The sequence below is a fragment of the Pezoporus wallicus genome, unplaced genomic scaffold (assembly GCF_028554395.1).
Source record: "Pezoporus wallicus isolate ANWC-B61680 ecotype Strahan unplaced genomic scaffold, APGP_CSIRO_Pwel_v1 scaffold_2146, whole genome shotgun sequence".
NCBI lineage: Eukaryota > Metazoa > Chordata > Aves > Psittaciformes > Psittacidae > Pezoporus > Pezoporus wallicus.
Window position 1 is genome coordinate 562,293 of NW_026639769.1, and position 24,584 is coordinate 586,876.

The 24,584-nt window shown below is 42.0% G+C and overlaps 1 protein-coding gene across 3 annotated transcripts in view; it reads left to right on the forward strand.

Moving 5' to 3' along the window:
• Positions 1-1,264: 1,264 nt before the first annotated feature.
• The window catches only part of PAPLN (papilin, proteoglycan like sulfated glycoprotein), a 60,914-nt gene continuing 37,594 nt past the window's right edge, over positions 1,265-24,584 (forward strand). The window contains exons 1-3 of one of the 3 annotated variants that reach the window (XM_057416173.1): positions 1,265-1,444; positions 12,337-12,399; positions 23,910-24,025. In XM_057416173.1, coding sequence (XP_057272156.1) covers positions 12,343-12,399; positions 23,910-24,025 — 173 coding nt within the window. In that variant the 5' untranslated portion in view covers positions 1,265-1,444; positions 12,337-12,342. Of the gene's footprint in view, positions 1,445-1,944; positions 2,155-12,336; positions 12,400-23,909; positions 24,026-24,584 lie in introns of those variants that run through there. The other 2 variants (XR_008973010.1, XM_057416172.1) reach the window with 2 other exon arrangements.

Here is a 24,584-nt window from a genome sequence, read left to right on the forward strand (position 1 = left end):
GAGTACTGTGTATCTTTGGTGGCTAGTTGCCAGACAGGGATTGACCAGCTGGGATGAAAAGAGCTGTGGCCCTAGAATAAAATTGCTTCTGTGTCACCTGGTGCATTTACGAGGCTGCTAGAAACTTTCTCTTCTGTTTGGAGCTGTGTGTGTCTAGGCTTGTCAACAGTTGCCAACGATATTTTCTCTTCTTATCATCTAAAGTAGTAGTGTGGCCAAGAGGAGAGTAGTGGAGATTTCATTGCACACATTGATGTCTTACTTGGAAGATCCAGCACATGGAGTTACCTGAAGGTAGAAGCTTCATCTTTCCATTTGAAAGCAAGGTTTTGTTCATCATGGTTTCAAATGAACTACTGATGGAAAAAGGACTCTGAAACTGGAAGGCAAACAAAAAGACCCAACCCAAACTTAAGACTTTAAAACTATTCTCATAATCTTGGAAACCTCAGTCATAGTATTAAGTAGAGTTGAAACGTTGGTAGCTGTTATAATTGCTGGATCAGAATTATTTTTATAGATCAGTGGTCTCTGTATTTCAATATTTGTTTTATGCTAACCAGAGGACAAAATCAGTAGGGTGGAATTATCTATTTTCAAGATAAAACAACAGCAGCAACACATAAGTCGTTATGCAATGATTCCTCTAGTATCCACATGAATAACAGCACAAGTTTTTCCTTGTAATGCATCCAACTAGATTCCTTTTCCCTTAACAGTTTTTCAATTGCTAAATTGTTCCTTTATGGGATTTTTCTGAATTGCAGGACATTTGTTAGAGGGAAAAAATAGAGAAACCTGAGCTGCTTTTGTCTTTGGTTAAATACAGATCTGTGCTGGTATTTTCAGACCTTGGGGACCTGCTTAGCCCTGCCTAGAGCCAGATCTAGCTGTGAATTGTATTTATGTTCAAACTTTCTTTGGTCAAAAACATATCTGGGAACTGTGATTCAGGCTTTAATTTTAAACTTAAGTTAAATAAATTTTCTTCTAGAGCTGGGAACTCACTGAACACTGAAGGGATCTGTGGATAACTGTCTCTCTTTTGATATGCTGCCTACAGCTAAATTAAAACTAGCTACAAAGGGCCCCACCCCTGCAGTAACTTAAGGCACAGTTTAGAGCTAGTGTGTGCACTCACACACAGACTACAGGAGCTAGAAAGAATCCGAGAGCATTCATGTGTGTGTGCATGCTTTCAACTCCAGCTTTCCCAAGCAAAACCGAAAACTCTTGTGAAGAAACAGAGGCTGAAGGGGTTAAATGAAATATAACTCTCTTTTTCCTGTGCAGTAAGGATTAGTAACCAAACAGAAGCTGGAGAGAAGAGTGCTTAAGAGCCACTGTTTGAACCAGAACATAAGAAAGTGGTTTTTCGAAATTTGCTGCAGTGGTGCAAGTATCTCCAAGTTTTGCACTCACCTTTTACAGGTTCACACAGAAGGTAAGAGTTGACTTTGTATTCTGGGCTGCCTCCTGATCCCTCTACTTGGATATCTATTATCTATTAGTCTTTTCAGTGCTGTTTTGTCATTTTTAAACCATTTTTAATTTCCCACTCTTTTTTTTTGGCTTCAGGTAAAAGAGTGCAGGAAAGAGGAGAGAGACCAGAGTCCTTATGACTGCAAAACTGTATTTCCTAGAAGTGAGGGATGAAGACACTCTATGTATTTGGTGAACATTAATCCCTTTTACTTGCAGTTAATTACACTGAGACTTAATGTAATCAAAACTGCTTTCCCTGACATTGTGCTTGTAGAGAACAGGGGAGTGGAAAGAACATTACCAGTTTGATAGGATGCTGGGTGAGCCTGGGAGAATCAGACATAGGTGCTTTGGAATAAAATCCTGCCTAGAATCAAAGGGCACCAATACTCTCATACCCCCTAACTACCACTCCTGAGAGGGAAACTGCTTCTGTTCATGTGCTAGCAGGTGCTGAGGGGAGGGAGTGTCTCCTAATCAATCTTCCATTGCTTTAAGCTGTGTGAGATGGGATCCTTTGGGAGGCCCAGCTAAATGATGCTGTCAGAGCCAACAGACCTGTTTGTGAGAGGGGAGGTTTGCAGGACCAGATCTCTCATCCTTGAGGAAGTCTGATGTGTGAAACAGGCCAAGAAGGCAGCTTCAGGGACCTGTCCTGGCATGGAGATGGTAATGGGCTGGTAGCAATATAGAGAGGTGTAGATTTTCCTGATGCTCTGGTGTTCCTTGTGGGTGGTCAGGTGGAGCTGTTGGTTTAAAAACTGCATTTCAAAGCTTCGTAAAGGTTTCCAATGTTGTTCCCAAGACTAGGAATAACCTGTGTTAGTACAGAAGCTTAGGGAGATGGTATGTTTCTTTAGGTCTGACTGTAGAGACCTTCAAAAGGGTTTGTAAACACCTTTGCTTATTACTTTTGGAAGTGTCTTCATAAGGTTTGGAGTTTCTTTTATTGTACTTGTGAGGGCCCTTCAACAGCTTCTCTGTAAGCTGGCTTGCGATTTAGATTTTTTTCTCCTGGCTTCTTATGAGATGTATCACCCTCTGCAATGGCAGAGCATTTCCCAGTGTGTTTAGATAGAGCAGCCATGAAAAATCATTCTTCCTGAGGTGCAGCGTGTTGATGAGCCAATGTGCTGCACAGCTCCGTGTGTGTGTGTGTGTATTCAGGACAAACACTCTGCTGTTACAGGGACCAAAAGGAGGTGTTTGTGATGTGGAACAAAGGTAGGTAGGACTGTATGTCTTTGGCATGGCACTAGCTTAAAGTATATTTATGTTAGTAAATGAAATTAATAATAAAAAGCAAAAAAATAAAACGGAGCAAATTTGGTATCTTTTGAAGTTTTGCTTTTAGCATATTTTCCTGTCCTGTGTGAGATAATTGAGACTTCTTTTCCAGGCATATTCTCAGGTTCTCACACACTGTGGGGCATCCTGACACCTCAGGGGTGTTTGGTTTTAAAATAGCTTGCTTCATGAGTCTAAATGCTTGATGGCTTCACAGAAATTCTGGGATTGGGACAGTTCCTTTGTGGTATTTGCATATTCTGAATCCATTTGCTAGTAAACAGTCCACTCTAACCTTTGAGAAAAGGTGAGTGATGAATGAAGTGAGGTGATTTTCAAGCAATGATGTAGGTTTTTGTTTGCTGCTGTCTCTATGTATACATATTAAAAAGAATATTAATTATAAAACTAAATTAAGTTTAAAGGAAAGTAGCAATGATTATGCTAAAGAGGAGTTGGAGAATGGATGATCTCAAATCTTGCTGTTCAATAAATGTAACTTCTGATGTAGATATTCATGTATCTTTGTTTTGGGGATGGGCTTTCTGGGATCCAGCTGCTTACCAGCTTGGCAAAAGAGAATGCTGGTAGAGTTCATCTAATCTAGTTGCTTCAGCGGTTACTTGCCTCAAAAATTAGGCGCCAAGATTCAGCTGCAGTTAATGTGAATGGCTGTGCCCTGACTTGCCAAAAGGGTTTAGGAAACAGGAAAGGAGTTATGTTGTTGCAGCTGGTTTTCTTGGTAGTACTTGAATTTGAGTTAAAAGAACAAATTTTATTTTTAAATAACACAGATGTTCTGTTAAAATATGCAACCTGGGGGAAAAGCCCCTCTGATCTGGGTTGAGGGCTCCTTCTGTATGCAATGTTAAGTAAGGCAAAATACTATTTTGTGCCTCAGAACAGGTAGGGTTTAGGCAGCCAGAAAGCTTTCTCTTCGGGGGGGGGCTTTATATATTAATAAAATGTTAACCAATATATTAGTTCATGTATGTACCTTGTGACTCATCAATACATGGCAAACAAATAGCTTTTTTTGATAAGAGGATGAGAGCTGCTGTTCTGTAGAAGAACAGCACCTAGAATACATAGGATGCAATTACAGTAGCCCTCATGATTCATGCTATGGGTTCATCATTAGCTGAGTGAAGGGGGAAATATTTGCCTAGTGGCATATTGATGCTCAGTGAAATTGATAAAGAACTGGCTGGATGGCCGCACACAAAAAGTTGTGGTCAATGGCTCAATGTCCGGATGGAGACCAGTAACGAGTCTTGTTTAACATCTTCGTCACTGACATGGACAGTGGGATTGAGTGCGCCCTCAGCAAGTTTGCTGATGACACCAAGCTGTGTAGTTCGGTTGATACCCTGGAGGGAAGGAATGCCATCCAGAGGGACCTTGACACGCTTGTGAGGTGGGCTGATGCCAACCTCATGGAGTTTAACCATGCCAAGTGCAAGATCCTACACCTGGGTCGGAGCAATCCCAGGCACAGCTACAGGTTGGGCAGAGAAGAGATTCAGAGCAGCCCTGCGGAGGAGGACTTGGGGGTGTTGGTCAATGAGAAAATGAACATGAGCCAGCTTCAGTGTGTGCTTGCAGCCCAGAAAGCCAACCGTATCCTGGGCTGCATCAAAAGGAGAGTGACCAGCAAGTCCAAGGAGGTGATCCTGCCCCTCTGCTCTGCTCTCATGAGATCTCACCTGGAGTACTGTGTGCAGTTCTGGTGTCCTCAACATAAAAAGGACATGGAACTGTTGGAACAAGTCCAGAGAAGGGCCACGAGGATGATCAGTGGACTGGAGCACCTCCTGTATGAAGACAGGCTGAGAAAGCTGGGGCTGTTCAGCCTGGAGAAGAGAAGGCTGCGTGGAGACCTCATAGCAGCCTTCCAGTATCTGAAGGGGGCCTATAGGGATGCTGGAGAGGGACTCTTCATTAGAGACTGTAGTGATAGGACAAGGGGTAACGGGTTAAAACTTAAACAGGGGAAGTTTAGATTGGATATAGGGAGGAAATTCTTTCCTGTTAGGGTGGTGAGGCACTGGAATGGGTTTCCCAGGGAGGTTGTGAATGCTCCATCCCTGGCAGTGCTCAAGACCAGGTTGGATGAGGCCTTGGGTGATATGATTTAGCGTAAGGTGTCCCTGCCCACGGCAGGGGGGTTGGAACTTGATGATCTTAAGGTCCTTTCCAACCCTAACGATTCTATAATTCTATGAAGTCCAGAAGAAATAAGTTGCTTTGCTCTTAGGTCTGTGGAAAGGATTATACAAAACTGATGATAAACCCCTCGGTGTTCCCAGCATAGTCTCTGGGCCTAGGCAGTGATGGATGATTACTCTGATCCAGTGCAGTCATGCCCATGGTATGATGGACTTGTCAAAAGATCTCATTTCACTGGAAATGATACTCTGCTGGATACAGCTTCACTATCTCATTTTTTAACACTCTTGGATCTGAAACGTGACTTGGTTTGCTCTGGTCTTGTCTTAGACAACAAAAATTAATGGTTAATAAATGTTTGAGAAGGGACTTTAATATAAAAGGACTTGAGTGGATACCTGCTCACATGCACATGGTCTTGTGAGCAAACCACTAGTTTATGCTATCTTGCACAGTAACAAGCTCACCTTCTTGACATGCAGAGATGACAGAGAAAACAAGTACCATCCATGGATTGTTTATTTCTCTGCCTAGCCCTCAAAGCAGTAATTGGAAGCTCCCGTTTGGGCATCTGTGGAAGAAAACAGCTTCAGAGTAAAGAACCAATTTATTTATAGATTACACTGTTGTCATTTTGCTGTGATCACACAGTCGAGCATGTGCTTCTTTTGAGATCTCTCCAGGCGCTGCAGTGTGATCACACTCTCTTAAGATAATTTTTTTATGAAGTTAATTTTTAGTGACAGATGAAAGATGCTACGGCTGTATCCTTAGAGGCTGCAGCCCAGATTCCACTAGCACACATTCTGTTTCCTAAATTTGTTAGTCAGAAGTTCGGGTTGGTTTGTTTGGTTTTCTCCTTTTCATTTCTTCTCTCTCTCTTCATGTTCGTCATCTTTCCCTTGCAGAGGAATGTAAGTAAACCCTCTGGCTTCTCTGAGGGAATTCGTGCTTCATACCACTGAAGGTCTGTCTGCATCACAGTCAGTAAGGGTGATTCCTTAGGGAAGAGATGTACCCATACAAGTGTGGCATGCTTGGCATGTTTACTGAGATACGTGTGTATATATAGAGCTATATATATATGTTTAAAAGTGAGTTAGCTTTAAGAAAAAAGAGTACCTTGGGTTCCAGAAACAATGTAGGGGCAGCAACAGTCAAAGCCCACATGAAGTTCAGGGTAAATACTCTCATGTTCTTCTGTTCATGTTATTAATCACCTTTAAATAAATTTGCTTGGGAACCCAGGTGTTCCCTATGCATACTCCAAGCACACTGTTGAACATGGTGCTAAAATTTTTTTAAGTGAACAGAGATGTAGGTCTTGCAAAGAGAGGCAGAAAAAACACATTGTTTTGAAATTCTTTTGACAATTTTTGACTTACGACAATTTTGTCTTCTTATTTAACCCCTTGCACAGTGCAGAAGATTGCCATGTTTGTATTTAGGATGGACTGAAGACAAAATTGGAAGCGATTTTCCAGCATTGAAATCCTTTCTTCTCCTAAAGAATTCTCTGAGATTTGAAGTGAAAGGGATTAGTCTGAGCTGGCTAATGTGTTTGTAAACAGCAGCAGTGCTCAGTGTTTCAGATCAAGCTAAATCACTTATGTAAGTGAAGCTTGAGCTGTGATGGGACAGTAGTAAATTGCTGTTAGCCATTCCTCTTCAACTATGTTAGTGTTTGGACTATTATATCTTTGTCATATATTTTCCGTAGGCAGTGTGTGGCTTCTTATTGCAATTAACTGTCTAAATGAGTCTGTGTGCACTTGTCATTATCCCTACATGCTCCCAGATTTAATTAACAGCTAAGCACAGTGAGAGTACCAAAATAGAAGGCAGAATCCTATCTTTGCTCCTTATAATAAATCTCTAGCTGCAAACCTAATAGTGGAAGGCTAGTTGCAGAAAATTGATTCTCAACTGATATTAATAAGTAGAGAGAAAACTGTCCTCATCAAATACTGTATTAGTTCCTGCAAGGCACTGGCATAGTGACCGTATTTACTTGGAAGATGCTGCTTCACTGACCTAAACCTTAAATACTTCATTGTGTATTTTGGAGAGTGGGAAAGAAGCCAGTCTGCCTCTTCCCCATCTCCCAACAGGGCATGGTGTGAGGCCTCACTAGAACTTCTGTGTGTTTCACGGTCTGCTCTTGCAGCTGATCATTTTCAACTACAGTTCTGTGTGATTTCGGTTTCCAGATTAAAACTCTATGGCAGAGGCTGCTATAGCTTTCCCAGGTGCTGCTGAACTTGGTATTGCTGTAGAATTCCTCTGTAAAAACATTATCAGTTTCTGTCAGCCACATTAAGCAATGGCCTGGTGCAGATTTATGTGCCTGCAATGAATCAGGCTGAAGGCTGAGATGAAAGCTTATTGATGGAGCAGTCTGGAAGATGCTTGTATATTGCCATTACTCAGTTCTCCAGCCAGCTGGTGCTCTGCTGCTGTGCTTAGTAATAAGTTTTTTAACTGTTTTCTTTTTTCATTTAACAAGGTGAATTTTAAAGTTGTTCTAGCTAAAGTTTATCTTTCATAATATGCATAATATGGCTAAAAGTATCCCTCAGCAGGAGTACTTTTTTTGATGAGGATTCTGCTACTACTAGTATGTATTTAAAATTAATAAATCTGGATACCAATGGTAAAAATATCTCCATAAAGCTTGTACTTAGGCAACTTGTGTCTTGGTTTTCTTTATTCTCTCTCCTTTCCTACTAAGCCCTTTCAGTCAGTCTTGTGTTTAAACACATTATAAACATTTCTCCCTGCTTTTTCTATAAACAGCTCTTTATAATGTGGCTCATTGCATGGTCAAGGCAAAGGAAATTCAGCATCCTCCCACTTTACAGGCACATGCACACTAATTGGCTTATCTGCCCTAGTACAAAGAACATCAGGCCCAGGATTTTCTTTGGAAAAATGTCAAACCAAACGGTAGTTACTGTAGCTGGGGAAGAAAACATACGTATTAAGAAGTATCTTGAATGTGATTTCCTCTGCCTGAAAGGGTGAGTGGTTTCTTAGCTCCTCTGGGCTATGTGATGTGGTTCTCATGCTCTCCTAACTCATCTCCCAGCAAAGTAAAAGGAGGTTTTTCCCTATCCTTAATCTCTGCTCCATGGTGCTCTTTTCTCTCCCTGCCTTCATCTCATCTTTTTGCTGTGTGTACATATTTTCCCTTTCTAACTTTTCCACCAAAATTTGAAAGATGCTTCTTCGTAGACAAGGCAAGCAAAAGCAAGCTGCAACCAAGATACACTGGAGGTTTTGAGAGCAAAGCAAAAGTAATCATGTCTTTGAAAAATGAGACTGGAAGATAAAAAGCTTTGAGTCAGTGGCTAAAAATGATCCATGCCAGTAAATAACTGAGCAACATATCACCATCCTTTCTGACTTGCCACCTCCTTCAACCAAACTTCTGAAAATATAACAACTGAGTGAGATAGGAGGTGTTAAAGAGGAGTGGAGTTGGGAGTGGAGGAAAGGGAAGGAAATTCTGGAAAGGTGCGAGTAACAGGATCACAGTGACAACTTCTGCTTTAGTGCTGGATGTGCTGAACTTTACTATAAGCAATTTCTATCTATGTTGCAACAGGCAAATATTGAATTGTCCAATTGGCAAATGCTGGAGTGCTCAACTTGTCTGTGGCTTCTGTGTCAGAGCTAACTCAGGTGGGAATAATAGATTCACACTAGGTAATTCAAATCACCAGCTAGCAGACAAAATGAACCCAAGAACTTGCTGCAGCTAGTATTGCTGCGTGGCTTTGCTGCTTATTGCATGCCCAGCTAAACCTTGTCTGGCAATAGAAGAGTTTTAACCCTCAAAGGGTCTTTTTATCTTCTGCCTGTGAACCATCCCTAGAACAGTCCCTGACTCGCATACGTGGTATATGTCTTTGGCCAAAGGTTGATTTAGAAATGTGGCTCCCAGGCAAAAGAAGACTAGTCTGTCTGATGTGCTAAACAGAGACAAGCCATGTAGCACTGGCTGTCTAATTATTTTAAAGATAAATAGAGAAAAACCCAGACCGATAAATCTGTGAGCAATGGAACTCCTGGAACCTGTTTTATTCTGACTTTGTGATCTGGTTCTGTAGTCTAAATGGCTTAAGCGCTTTTTAAGCAAGGCTGAGTTATTTGTAATATTTCTTTCCAGTTTGGATTCCTTCCTCTTCAAAGGAAAAAGTCATCATATAAATGGGTTGAAAGTCCAGTATGCCTCTTCATCCCAGCCCAGTATCTTTTCCCTCAAGCAAAAGTTAACTTTATGCTTTTGAAACCCTGAAATTAGCCCTCTGATTCAAAGTTATTTTTACCTATACATACAGGCAGTGTAGGTCTTGTTTCCCTATGAGCATGGATGTTGGGAACTTCTTTGGAAAAGAGGCCAAGTCAAATTAAGCAGGCTTGAACCTTCATGCATTGGAAGGTGGGATTTACACACTTAAAGTAAATATAGGAGTCATTAAAACTATCCTTGATTTCTGAAACGTACTCCTGGTCTTAATGAAGATTTGACTGATCTTGCTAAGTCTGCCTGGCCCTGAATAAGAGTTTGTAACTAAATATTTTTACAGCCATTACAGAGAAATCTCTAAGGCTGCCCATCTGTCTTTTCTACACCTTCTATTTGTTAAGGCAAAAGCTTCTTTCTTGAGTGGGTTCAGTGTTAAGCCCTGAGGATTAATAAGGGTGCTTATCCCAGTTTTCAGTTGTACTGGAGCTCCTGCGTTCTGTCCAGAGTTATGAAATTTTAGCCATCTCCTTTCTGGTGCCCTCTCCAAAGTTCTAGGGAGAAGTAGGCACTGTGGAGGCAGCTCAGAAGGGGCACCAGAACATTATAGAATTATAGAATAGTTAGGTTTGGAAAGGACCTTAATATCATCCTTTCAGAAGTTTCTGAAATTTCCACAAAATGTGGCTTGATCCGTACTGTTTTGGAATAGATGTAAGGGTCCAGAGCTGCTGAAGTCAGATTCCAGTTTGAACTTCTCCAGTGTTTAGAGGAGCTTGGGTCAGCATCTCTTGGATAAAGCAGCTTCATTGTTCTGGTCTGAAACTCAGTCATTTTGACCGAGTTTACAGATGGCTGGACCCAGACATCACTTTGACCCCTTTTTTTCATCTAACCTGAGCAGTTAATGTGTGTATGGAATGGAGGTAGGGCACACCTCTAGCTCTGTTTGAAGATTCTGGTTGTTCCTTACTCACTGTGATCTGATTCTCATAATCCCTGTTGCTGGGATAACGTCATATTTTAGCCCTGTGGCAGGGTTTCCTCTATGTGAGCTTTCCAGCAGCTGTTCCATATCTTGAGCATAAAGTCACCATTTCCCCTCAGGCCCTACTGCTGTTTCTGGGTACAGGGGAGTGGAGATGCTGTTCTAGCACGCAGTGGGAAAAGGGAGCTGGGGAGGGTTGAAGAGAATGGAGGAAGGGCAGGAGGCACAGGGAGCAGCAGCTGCTGTTGTTATAAGTGAAAGCACTGCAAGACACTGTCCTTTTCATTCCTTCCCCCGCATACCCAGCCTTCAGTGAGGAGAATGGCAAACAAGCAGAATAAACATATGCTGCTGTATCCCAGGTGCTACAAGGAATGAAAGCTGTTAAATCCGGAAACAGAACTTGACCTTTTTTTGAAGGTTTCAGACAGATTCCCCAGTCCCATCTGTGTTGTTTGTGGCTGAAAGGAAAGCAAAAGGGATCTATGCTGAATGCTACAGTAGAGGAAGCTTTTAAAATAACAAGTTTGTTAGAGCTCAGAGAGTCAGGCGGAAGGTTTGTTTTGCAGTGGAGGATTTAATAGGATACAGAAGGCCTTGTTCTTCCTTCTGACCATCCTTCCGGGAATCCGTTGACTAGTTTATTAGGGCTGGATGGTCTAAACATTTGAAAGGTAAATTTGGGACATATGACAGCAATTCCCATGCAAGTGCAGCAGCACAAAAATACAAGCAAGCATCAAAACTGTGACGTCTTGTGGCTTTGATACAGTCCCTCAGTATATAGGAGAGACGCTTATCAGTGCTTGTTTTCCCAGTTACATTTTCCCTGTTCATTGTTATTTGCACGCAGAATTTGGTGTGACTGGGTTTTTAGCACTTAGTAGGTTTTACATCTGAAAGAAAAATGTTGAAGAACAAGCTTTTTATCCCCAGCACTGTGAAAGTTCAGTGTCAAACCCCATGGTGTATATGGACGTAGGGAGTTGTAATGAGCTGTGATCCAGTGAGACCTAGCACTGTGAGAAAAATGGTTGCACGTCATAAAGTAACCTGAAATATTCAAATGCTTGATCAAGCAGGTTTCATTTTGGTGTATTTTGTTTCTGATTTGGTATTCTCATGAAACAATGACTTTATACACATTCTATATTTTATCTGAATTTAATAGGCCAGGAGCTGAAGGAGCTCACAGGCTTAAGGAGCTATATGAGAAGTTTTAATATTAAATCAGATGATACAATGACTGATGATATGAACATTTCTCACTTGACGCGTTTATGCACAGAAGATTTCTCCATCTTTCCTCTTTCCTTTCCCAAGTTAGAAAGCATCTTAGACTAGGTTAAATAAGCTGGGAATATCTAGTCCATCTCTGCTTTCTGGGCTTAATTGACTGGTCATGAGGTCATGAGAAAATGGTCTTGAAAAACAGGCAGTCTCTTGCGGCTGAAGTGTCCACAGCTGTAAATGCTGGTGAGTGGTGGTTGGTATGGGCTTGGTTGGTGCAACTCAGGAAGGATAAAGTAACAACAGGCAATGCACCAATGAAGTATTGTGGCTCCGAGTGTGCATAATGCCCTGATTTTTAGTAACTATTGTATCCTACTGTATGTTGCCACACCAGTCTGTGTGGCCTGATCTCCTTTCTAGCCCTGTAAAAGGGATACAGCTACTGATGTTTGAATCTAGCTACAGCTGCGTGTGATTAACTGTAGGATTTTAAACAAGCAAGATCACACACAGACAGACATGAAGCTTCACCAAGTCACACAGAATGAATATAGGGTACATAAATTTTAACTGTGGAATTTCTTACCTTGGGTTGGTTGAAGTCATTGCAATCTTCAAGTATTTTATCATGTGTATAAGTAAAAGGGTGGGAGGGCAGACATGCAACAGCATGCAGCTTCCACTGTGCCTGGGGATGGTGTTCTCGTAATACCAGAGGAAAGTTCAGGGAAATATTTGCACTCTGTAATTACAGTCTGGCTTTCTCTGCAGGGTAATTTCATTGTTGCAGTTGCCTTCATCTATCCAGGGAGTGTAGTGATAAAACTATTCTCCCTTCACTTTTGCTCTATTGTATTGTAGCTTTTCTGCGTACAAGCAGCAAAGAAGCAAGCAACTCTGATCAGTAATCTTTCTGTTCCCGCAGGCAGAGATGAAGAGCTTGTTACTTCTGCTCATGCTAACAGTGATGCCACCTTCTGCATTTTCAGTAAGTAGAAGCTCTTCTGGTCACTGTTACAAAAATTAAAGACACTTGTGCTAACGGTTGTCAACATCTTAACTCAAGCATTTTGTAGAAAGTATTCCTGAAAGAGCTAATATGTTCAAGTCATCAGGCCTACTGCAGTATGTTATGAAAAGTCTAACGTGGCAATTAAATAACAAAATACTGGTAGTGCCTTTGGCTCAAGGGGTGTTATCTGCAAAGCTACGGAGAGCTATCACTTGAAGTAAGAAGAATGAATCTTTGGTTATCTGATTTTCTCTTTTCTTTGGTCATAGTGGTGTAAGCTTTACTGGGGGAGGTAACCTTTATGTTAAGCTAATTCGATACTGTCTGAAAAAGAACACAGGTATTAGGAACTGGGATTCCTCTTCCTTTCTGAGAGAGAAGTCGGATCTTTCTCAGAGCAGCTGGAGAACAGTATTTCTGAGTGTAACTTCAATTATATTAATGAGTTGGACATCTGAGGCAAAGGTGACCTGCTGAGTGGAAGTGTTAGCAAAGGAAGATGCAATATGTGTGTTAGGTGTAAAGGAACAGAAAGGGGAGGAAAAAAGAGGTAATTATCACCTGGAGTAAGTGTTTTGTGGAAGTAGTGAGGAATTATAAATATGCCATTAAAATTAATGAGTCCAAAACTTTAAATCTCTAATATGATTATGAATTTCTGTACCCAGATTCAGCATTTGCAAATGCTTTTTAGGCCTTCTTTGAAAAGCAGGGATGAGATGCCAGAAATCAAGCAGTTTGTTAGTCGTCACAGACATCCTATGTTACAGATGGAAATACGCTTAAATGAGATCTTGCTATCTCATACCTAATAGAAGGTGGTGCTGTATGCCAAAAGAACCAGAAATGGAGCACACTATAGTCAGTTCACCTGCCTATTTCCAACCTGGTGATGTTTTGGAAGGGAAATGACTGAAACACCCTGCAGCTGTGAAGGCTGATATTCCTCTCTAGCATTAGACTTTGTCACTTGCATGCAGTCAGTAGCTTCTCTTGAAGCAATGCTGAATGGAAGGAGAAGGTTTTGCTTGGCCCCCACTTAATTTCTGTTTCCCTGACATGTTGGATCTGTCAAGCCATGAGGAAGCAGGAAGATCCAGCAGCACTGAGGCACTGCTGTGGTAATTCTCTTCTGTGAGGGAATAGAGTAATGGTTCTGGTTTCACATGGGCCATTCCTTACCAGACGCTAATGCAAGTGGGCTGAACTATAGCAAGAGACAGTTAGGCTGTGAGAGCTGGAGCTGGCAGGACTGATTGTAGTGATGGCATGCAAGTCTGCGCTAGGTTAGGCTATGCACCAGAAGAGCAGTGGACCTGCCTGAGCTCCCTAAGGTGGGACGGTTCTGAAAAGGCAATGCCTGCCTATCTGTATTTCACTGCTGAAGAGGGGGAGTGGTAGCCCTGCTGCTATACATGCAAATATTGTACTTATGTGGTGGGTGAAAGAAAGGAAAGGTTGAGACTAAACGCTGAGGCAGGGAATACTGCAGGGTGGGAAAATAAGTTGGAGAATTGCTTGCTGGTTTACACCATTCTCCATTCCTTTAGGGCTTTACTGAGATGGCAGGCTTACTGAAAAATCACTTTAATCCATGTCACACAGCACTGAAAAGGTCCCTTCCCTGTGGTGTTCTTTTGTGATTCCTGGTGGCAGAGGTATAAGAGATTGTCAGATGGCATGCTGCATGTCCCCCCACTGAATGAGAAACACTTCCTTTAATTGTATAGTAGCATATCCCTAAGAAATTGAGGCTCTGTCACTTTAACTGTGCTAAACCTACAGAGCAGTCTTGCAGCTGAGGCAGCAGCAATTGTTTTGATTTTGGTATCAAATGAGCTGCCAGTTTAGAAGCACATGGACAGAAAGTTGGATCACCTCCACTAATGAATAGTGTACCCCCCAGGAAGAAGAGGGTGGTGGTAAAACTAAAAACAGTGGAAAAGGCACTGTTTATTCCAGAATGAGCCGTTTACCTCTTAGATCCATCCTGTGCACCAATGCAGACAATGATTGCTACCTGGACAGATTCTGTCCCAGAAAAAAGAAAGCATGAACTTGTAAACACACAGACTGACAGTGCTAATGGGAGTACAGCTATAAACCTGTGAACTGTGGGCTTACACAAGGATGGAGAAGATGAGGGATTCGTGTCTGCTCGTAATTAAAGGGTGTAGATTGATGCCTACTGTTTTCATCACTTTTACTTTTGGAGTGGAGTAACTGAACTCGTTTTTACTTTATTGATTGTTAGGCTAGGGAAAGCAGCAATTGGAACAAGGGCAGAAATGTTGACAGGGCTGAGACTTTAAGAGCAGCTGAGGTTATTACCCACATCTTCTCTGCTCGCAGTCTGAGTGGCTGGTTTATCTGCCAGACATTGCAGGCACCATTAAGGAGCAAGAGAGGGATTCCTGCTTGTCAAAGCCATTGGCTGCTGAGAGCTTGCTTGCCCAGTGCTCCACCCTTGGTGGGACCCACTACACTCCTTTCCTGCTAGAACATGGAGAGGGCCTTACCATACAGCACCTGCAGTGTCTGTCCCTTTTCATCAGGCTTTGAAGGAATTGGAAAAGAAGATCGCTCATTACTTGTAGCTCCTTTACTGTTTGCGCTGTCATAGTACTAGAAGCTACAGCCTGATGGTTAGAAGGAGTTGTGTTTATGGGCTATGCAAACAGAAAACAAAGATGTCTCTCCATCTTTTATATGAGACAGAAGAGTCTAGTGCAACTTCAGGCCATCCTGTCATTGCTTCTAGGAAGACTGTGAACAGTGGCAATAATGGAAAATGTCTGGTTGAAGTGTTTTTCCTGTCTGTTAGTGCAGCTGCTGCTGAAACAGTGGTTCTAGTGATTAGAGAAAATGAATTCTGAAAGTTTTCCACATGAATAATTCTTCTATTATTGTGCATGTGTTTGGCATGATTGTGTGTATGTTGTACACTTTGGGGTTGCTTTATGTTTAGTAAACATGACATCAGATTCCTCTCTCCCTCAATTTCTATTTTACAAGTGTGATTTCATGTTGGCAAATTTTTGCACCTGGAATTCCTTCCTTCCAGATTGAAAATGCCTTATTTGCCCATATCATGAGACTATTTCAAGGAAAAGCTGCCGATCAGGGGAAGTTTTATGTAATCTTCTATTATCTGTAAGCATTAGCTAATAGTTACATCATGTCCAGTACTTACATTTGCACCTAGATTGTACTTCAGGTGTGCTTAAAGTAAAGGCTGGTCTGAGGCTTGGCTGAAAATCATACTCAAATACATTTAGTCTGGGCAATATTCCTCCCTATGGGTCTGCATTTCTAGGTAAAAATGCTGGGTTTAATTTCTTCTAAGGAAATTAACATTGTTATTGTTTAAACGCTATTAATCTATTGACTACACTTCTAAACCTCTTAACTAGATCTGACAGAAAGGGTGGAAGGTGCAGAAAGACCAAAATTAAGGTCATACAGAAACAGTGAAAATTACTGTGGGGAGGGAGAAAGAGGAGGAGATTTTATTAATGTTCCTATTGAAGAAAAGGTAGAAAAAGTGCACAAGAATGATTGTATTGGGCAATAATGTACTGTACAGTTCATTTTGCCCTCTGTCCTATCTCTGGCTATGTCATAAAAATGTGTCTAGAACAAGCTATAAGAGATTTGGTAGGCAAGTACAATTTTCCCCAATATGCTTCCAGTCTCCAGTCATTTGTAGTTTATGAACCCTTTGAGGGGGAGACATCTCTATTTCTCTTCCCTGAATTTGGTTAATATCTCAAAGCCATGTAGACTTCTATCATTACAGGATTTCTATCATAAGACCAAGATCCTGCACTTGAGTTATAAAGACCAGCTCATATGTAACAATTTTGTGTTTTCTCCTGTGCATCGCTCAAGTTACCTACATAAAATCATAACTGTCATTGTCGTGCCAAGTCACGCTATACTGTCCTTCAATAGTTCTTGTCTCCGATTCTCTGTTGTCCTGTATTACTTTGAATTGCCCTTAACAGTTGCCTTTGTTACTTCTGTGGTTTTGGCATAACTTTTAAGTGTGTTGAGCAGTTAAGGCTCCTTACAGAATTCTGCTGCTAAACATCAGTTCTTGCAGTGGATGGAGATTTCACTCCTACCTTTGTCTTTGGGCCACCTGCTCATCAGCCATGCAAGGACTTTTATTCTAGCTGCTTAGCTTCCTTCAAAGCTTTAGGTGAAGGAATTTGTTGGAAGGTTTTTGGCAATCTGAGTCTGACATGTTGCCCTTGCTGACATGTTTGTGAATCTTTCAAAGAACTTTAACAGTCTTAGAAGGATTTCCCTTCAAAAAAGCCTTGTTGACTTTTTCCCAAATAGATTGTGTTTATGCAGGTGGCAGCTAATTCTGTTCTTAATTTATAATTTCTATTAATTTATCAGTAGACATCAATTTTACAATATGTGGGTATATGTCCCTTGGTTTCCTCTGGGATCCTTTTGCAAACTGGTGTCAGATTTTCCACTTTCCAGTAATCAAATGCCAAAGTGCTTTTAGCTGAGTGTGTTGTCTGCTGGTATGAAACAATTCATCCATTTCACCCTCCAGTTCCTGTTAGGCCCCTTGGATAAACAACTTCTGATGACTTCATACTGTGTGTTTTGTCCACTTTTCCAAATAAGTTTGGGGTCATAAAGTTTTCTCACAATCCTCCTCTTTGTGGAGTTTTCTGAATGTCCCCAATTCCTTCCACAAGGATTCCAGGAATTAATTTGACTTCTCTGCAATGGCTGTACCTTTTAGACAGCTTTTTTTATACCCTAGCCAGCTTCAGGCCACCCAGATTTTCTGGAAGGCTTTCCATTTCCAAAGAGTAGCTATTATCTGCTCTGCACCCTAGCCAGCAATCCAGCGTGTGCCTGGTTCTGCAGTGGGTGTGCACCATGTCCTGCACAGCTGACAGGAGAGCAGGGGATGTGGAAGGAGCCATGTGTATGGTGGGACAGTCCCATGAAGAGGCACAAGAGCGAGGAGTGTTGGGGATGTGAACACAGGGAACATGGAAAAGAGTTGGGAACAATATGGAGGAGGGTTAAATGGTGTAGGGAGACCCTGAAGTGTTTTGAGGAGATGAAGATGTAGGAGAACTGATGAATTTTAGTGGGTTTGTTAGAGTGGATGTGCTAAAAAGCCATGGCTAGGGTGGTAGAGGGGAATAAAAGGAGATACAGTGAGTATAAACCACAAGCCATTAAAACTTACGGAGCCTTGTAATTTTTTCCTACTCTTTGTGAAGCAGTTGTCTTAATACAATACTCTCCTCTTCTGTACCATTTTGTATTTCACTTCCTGTTGTCACCATCTTGTTCACTTTCATTCTTGCTTTTCCTAGTTTTGCTTAAATGCAGTTCTTTGATTGCTTATTCATTATTCATAAAAATGGTACTTGGCATTCTTCACCCTCAAAGCTCTTTTCAAGCCTGCTGTGTCTGAGCCAAGATCAATGAGATTATTAAAAACATGCCTTGCTGATGTGGTTCTGATTAATTTGCTTAATTTTTGTTGCATTTTTGGCTAATAGCATTGCCAGTTGCAGATGGATTTATCCTGAAAATACATCTGTTGGAATAGTAGCATATATCTATATTATAAACATGTGAGAGAAACTGAATTTTTTCAGCTCACTTTCAATTCAGTGTGAGTGTTGAATGCCACGTGTCTTTTAGGGCTTAGCTATGTGGAAACCTTATAGGTGGTCATCATTATAGTACTGGGTATAGAAAGAAGTAAATGCTTCGCAACCTGAAAAGCAACATGGTGTAAGGATATATATATATTATGTGTGTTGTTTTTGTCAGGGCCCTGAGGACACCACTGGGCTTTTCTATCCCTGACTGGGCTCCCCACAGCCCAGGACCCAATTGCAGCCCCCCCAGGGCTGTCAGTTCCTGCTCCAGCAGTGCTGCAGTGGGGCCCTGCATAGCCCTGCCCATCCTGGCAATGAGACCTGAGGAGCCAGGCCCACCTGAAGCTCACATCCCAGCCTGGCTTCAGAAACTCCAGAAAGTAGATATTTCTTTTAAAAAAGGATGTAGGGTCACTTCAGAAATATAAGAAAGGTTAGAGAGAGAGTCTGATTTTTGACTGCCTAAAGTAACAGTAATACCACATCACTCATTTTATCATTGACAGCAATATTTGTTTTCAGCGGACAATTGTACTGTGTGTTGTGGTCAACTTCCAGTGTTTCCCACCATATTCTCAGTGTTGGAGAAGAGATTTGATTCAGGTCTGAATGGAGTCTAGTAACTGTGTGACACAGCCCAAGAAGCCACAGAAACAACTTTACCATGTCCAAAAAAGTACTTCAGTTGCAGCTCTATAGACCAAAGCTATGTGACCTGATGCTCTAAAAGCAAGTATTAGCCTTGTCCAAAACTTCTCCGGCATGGCATGGATATTGGTAATCACATGCTTTGAGCAGCGATTGTTGGAGTGATGTAATGTGATGTTTTGTTGCTGCTTGTCAGACTGGAAAGGCAGCCACAAAGAATCACAGAGTAATTCAAACTATCTCTGGGCCCTCAAAGGTGCTCAAAGAGTAAGAGAAACACTGTGGATAAGAACCTGGCTGGCATTTAGGTTGTTTGGACCTGTGACTACAGACCTTCACAGCTCACTTTGGACTGCATAGTATATTGATATTTGCTTTGATAGCTTGCTAGCATTTGAGCTGCCTTTGAGTTGCAACAAGGCACTGGCAAATTATTCATGCTGAATTACTAGTCTACATTTTGGTTCTATGAACTGTGTGGGTCACTGCATGTCTGCAATGCATATACCTGGGGAGCACAGTCCTCTTCCCATGCACAGTTTCCTATCCATTTCATCAGACTGGCTGAGAAGTCTTTCGAGGGCCCTTTCTGAAGTTTTTATGCACTGCCAACGTTTTCTATCTGAGCCTAGTCCCATTCATAACTCTTCTTCCAGTGCATGTTTCATATACAGAAATAAATATTACATTGTATATATTATCCTTTTCCAGAATTCTTTTGTTTGTGTCTGATGCATAATGGAATTGTCCTTGAAGACAAAGTCTGGAGCTCTACTGACTCGGAGGCATAGCTTTTTTTACTTGCTGGTTTTATCAAATACAATTGGCTTGATAACAGCAGATGCTGCAACTATATCAGCAATGCATCTGTCTAGGAACTGATGAAAGCAATGCAGTGTTCATAAAAATGAAATCACTGCCTATCCTGGGTTCGGCTGTAACAGTTATTTTTCTCCTTCTCGGTAGCTGGTGCAGTGCTGTGTTTTCGACTTTAGTCTGAGAACAGCACTGATAACACACTGGTGTTTTCAGTTGTTGCTAAGTATTTCTTACCCTGATCAAGGACTTCTCAGTCTCATGCTCTGCCAATGAGGAGGGGCATGGGAAGCCAGGAAGAAGCAGAGATAGGGCACCTGACCTGAACTAGCCAAAGAGGTATTCCATACCACAGCACGTCATGCCCAGTATAGAAACTGGGGGGAGTCACCCAGAAGGCTGAGGTCACTGCTCAGGTCATGCTGGGTATCGGTCAACAGGTGGTGAGCAATTGTATTGTGCATCGCATGTGTTTATTGTTTTCTTTTCCCTTTCCCCTTTTAGTTTTATATTCTCTTCCCTTGTTATTTCCCTTATCATCATTATTATTGGTGGCAGCAGTAGTGGTTTGTGTTATACCTTAGTTACTGGACTGTTCTTATCTCAACCCATGGGAGTTACATTCTTTTCATTTTCCTTCCCATCCCTCCAGGAGCAGGGGATGGGGAGGAGGAAGAAGAAGAGGGGAGAGCAATGAGCACTGAGAGCATGTGGTGCCAGGGTCACTTGCACCATCAATATGTGTGTATTTCTGTTGTCTTAGCAGGCAATAAAACTAGACAGAGCAGTTGGGCATTAAGCGACAGTCCTTTCTGGAGTTTTTAGAAGTCAACTAAGATGGTTGCATGCATTTTCTGTTTTTTCCTGAAACATTAAAATATGTACTTAATGCAGATAAGGGAATTGTGTTCTTGTATGCATGTTAGGCTAAAGCGAGGGAGGGATGGAAACAAACAAATTGGTAACAGTGATGAAATTTGTAAATTTTTAGTTCTGCAGTCCAGGAGGGACCAGGATTTAGTTGTCCTGACTGACAACACATAAAAGCATTCCAGAGTCTGAAGAGAGCAGAAAGAGGCTTTTGGAACAGAAACTAGCTGACAGCACCTAAAAGCATGCTGTTATCAGCTGATGTAAAAATAGTTTTCTTATTTACTATAAATATGCAGCTTCGTACCTGCTCGTATACACATGCATGCAGCTCTGAATAATGAGGACACTGCACAGATTTCTGAATGTGGGAGTTGGGCCCCTATTAAAATGTTTCTCTAATATTATAAGGCCTTGGGAGGATTGTTCTGGCTGATGCTCCTTTTCGGGTATACATAAATGGAGTGATACTGAGAAAATGATTGTTCCTGCACTCTGCAGATGCATAAGCCTTACAACAAAGAGTCCCTGCAGATTTACTCTCTATAGGAGGAATAAAGAATGCTGCTTCTGTAGGAGGGTTATTGGAATATTTATCAGGTTGGTGTGGGTGTCAGGGAAGGGCTTTCTGTCCTAATTGCCTTCCAGTAATCTGACTTTCAAATGCTCTTCCTTTGGATTTTTATCTACATGTTTTCTTCTTCCTTATGCTGACTCAAAGGTCCCTTGTTTCCAGGGTGAGCTAATACTGATCCTAAATCAGTCAGCTGATACAGAGGAATAAGACTGCAGAGAAACAGAGTGGTAGCATGTTTCATTCTTTAGAGAGTAAGGCAGGGGGGATTACAGGGGCAGGAATTAGGTGATGGAAATAACTTGGGAAAATAAAATGCCTTGCTGAAAGCTGAAACACTGTTCATGGGATTGCTCCCAGAAAGGCAAGTGAGAATGAAGCAAGCAAACACTGAGCTCAGTACCTGGAATGGAAGAATGGGAGAAGGGTTTGGCAAGGGGTCAGGGAGATGTTGACTTGGCAGAGGGAAGGTATGTACAAGTGGCTGTGACATGGGTAGTGCCATTGCGTGAGCAGGGTGAAGGCAAGCAGAGTTTGTCTGAACCAGAAAACTTGTCCTGAAGGATTTTGGTTGTAGAGGTATTAGAAAGAATTGCACAGAAGTTTTGTGAAGCAAATTAAATAGCATGGGCTAGGAAGAAAGTGTTTCACATTAGAGCAATATAGATAGTGGTCAAGAAGAATCTGGGATAACTCTGCAGCTAAGTAGTTGTGGATAATTTGGTAATAAGTGCATAAATATGATCAGCTAATACATCTGACTGTTGCTCTGCCAACAGCAGGAAATTATTCTGTGAAAGAGAGAAACAGGACTGTAACTCAGAAGCATACAATCAGGCAGGGACTATGTGTAGAAAATTACAAAACTTGTTTACGTTACAAGGGAGGATTAACTCGTGCATCTTGGCTGAGTTGGATTCACTGCGTAATGTATTAGGCTAGCTCCTGTTTCTAGGAGAGACCTGGATGTCTTCTGTAAAAGCAGTTATCAGTTAACTGAAGTGAAAATTATGCTTTTAAAGTGAGGAGCTTGTCCCTTTTCTGTAGGCCTTGGAAAGTGAACTGAGTGGTTTAATATCACTGCTATGGTGAAATTCTCCATTTCTAGACTGTTCCTCCGCTCCAGCGGAAAACCTATTTACTAGCTGAGTGACAATCTGGGAATAGTTTACATGAGGATGCATGAGGGACAGCAGGAAAGAATGGAAACAAGAGTACAAACTGGGAAACATAGAGGATGGGAACAAAGGATGCTGTGTGCAAGTCAAAAGTAGCTGTGTGAAATTAGATGATGTATTGGCACCCAGACCCACGATTTCATTATGTAGGCCTGGTGGGATACTGTGCACATGGAAGGGAATTAGACTACATATCAATATTTTTTTGCCTTTTGTTTCTCTGCCTGCCCACTCTTCACTACCCCAAATGTTCAAGTGCCCAAGTGGTATGCATTACCTTCTCAGTTGTATAATATACACGCAAACTGCCCTTCAGATGCAGCTGCACGGCAAACTGTCTTTTCGCAGCATCACTCCCTGTGTACCCCTGCATTTACCTTCTTTTCCCAGGCAACATTAATCCTCTTGCTTCTTGCAATTATTCTTTTTTCTCAGAATATTGCTGTTTTGTTTCTGCTAAACCCCCTGTCCTGGGTTCAGCAGTAGCAGTCATGTTTCTCCTCCTTGGTAGCTGGTGCAGTGCAGTGTTTTGACTTTCGGCTCGGGAACAGAGCTGATAGAGATGTTTTGGTTTGGCCAAGGACTTTGTGAGCCTCATGCTCTGCCAGGGAGGAGGGGAAGCTGTGAGGAAGCAGAGACAGGACACCTGACCCAAACTGACCAAAGAGGTATTCCATACCACAGCACGTCATGCCCAGGATGTAACTGGGAGTTAGCCGGAAGGGCTGGGAGACTGCAGGGTTGGAGGAGGTATCGGTCGGAGCTTGGTCGGGCTTGGGGGGCGAGTTATCGGTCAGCGGGTGGTGAGGTGTTGTATTCTGTTCCCTTGTTATTTCCTTTATCATTATTATTATTGGTGGTAGCAGTAGTGATTTGTGTTATACCTTAGTTACTAAACTGTTCTTATCTCAACCCGTGGGAGTTGCATTCTTTTGATTCTCCTCTCCGTCCCTCTGAGAGCAGGGGGAGGGCAAGAAAGGGGGGGGAGGTGAGTGAATGAATTACCTGACTGGTTTAAACCACGACACCCCCATGTCCTGCTGTATGTGGATCTCATCAGCTGCAGTAGGCCCTTTTCTTCCTGAAAATATGATATTTCACATGCTGCTGAAACAATGTTATTTTGGTTGGTTCTTGTAACTTCTTGTCTGTACTATCATTTCTTCTAATGCTGGTATGCATTCATACTTTCTAAACACAAAATTAATTAAGGCTGTAGCTAATGATGATGCAGACCTTGACCTCATCATTAGATACAGTTGGGTAGGGAGAAAAAAGTTCCATGTATAGCATTTTGTTGCAGTAAAAAGTGTGTTCCGGGGGGTTCTTTACTGCTTTCTTTACTTCTCTTAAGTATCTGTCTTGGAGCCAAGGATTTGGGAGTAAGTGGCTCCATTGATCTGGTGTGGAGTGACAGTGTTCATAGTCCCTGAAGTATTAAATTTGCCTTTGCTGCCTTGCTGAGAGGGAGATGTTATCCTTGCTCAGGTGGTTATTCGGAAGTGCTGAGATTCTATGAATAGGCAAACAGTAACAGTTTAAGGAAGATTAAAAAGCTGGATGTGCTGTGTGGCTTCAGGAAGCCAATACTCTTGAAAAATTTGAGGCTTGACGTTTCTGACATGCCACTTTTCATACGAGGAATACAGCCCAGCAAGAGAACGCATAGGAGTTCCGCTTCATTTTCATGGTTTTTTTCCTGTGTTGCCATCGCTGTTTGCTATGTCTGTGGGGTTTTATTTACAGGGTCACCGGATGAAACGGCAGATTGATGTCTGGGGCAGCTGGGGTGAATGGGGCAAGTGCAGTCGGAGCTGTGGCGGTGGAGTCAGCTTCCGGCAACGGGGCTGCTACTCCCAGAGGTGAGGGCTAACTTCTCTTTGTTTTCTTTAAATGTGTTTTTTCCTGAGCTCCTGCAATAATGTACCTGTACATATGCAGAACAAAAATGACCTAGTGTTTGATTCCAGGGGGGATTCAGGGGAATAAGTCACCTGAGTCCACTTGGAGATGATCCTCAGCTTCAGTCTTATCATTGTTTTGAGCAGTGTTCACTTCAACACATCCTTGCTTTAGCTCCTTTGCTAGAGCACAGCGGTTTCCCTGTGAGATCTGAGGCCGTGCAATCAGGGGATTGGTATGGCAGCAGCTGTTCAATCAGGTCTAGTGTGGCAAGCCTGTGGGAGAGGAAGAACAGTCCAGAGTAGTAAGTTTCTCTCCCAAGATCTGGCGACTATGCCAAGATTTTCTTAGGGTAATGATTCCTGGGAGACTAAATTGTCCCAGAAGAAATATAAGAGTAGGGTTTACTCAAGCAGCATGAACACTGTGCCACCTCATTTGCAGCTGGGTTAGATGCAGTGAGGGTGATTACTGGGACTGCACCTCTTGGGAATAATGGACCTTAGAGATCCTGTTATG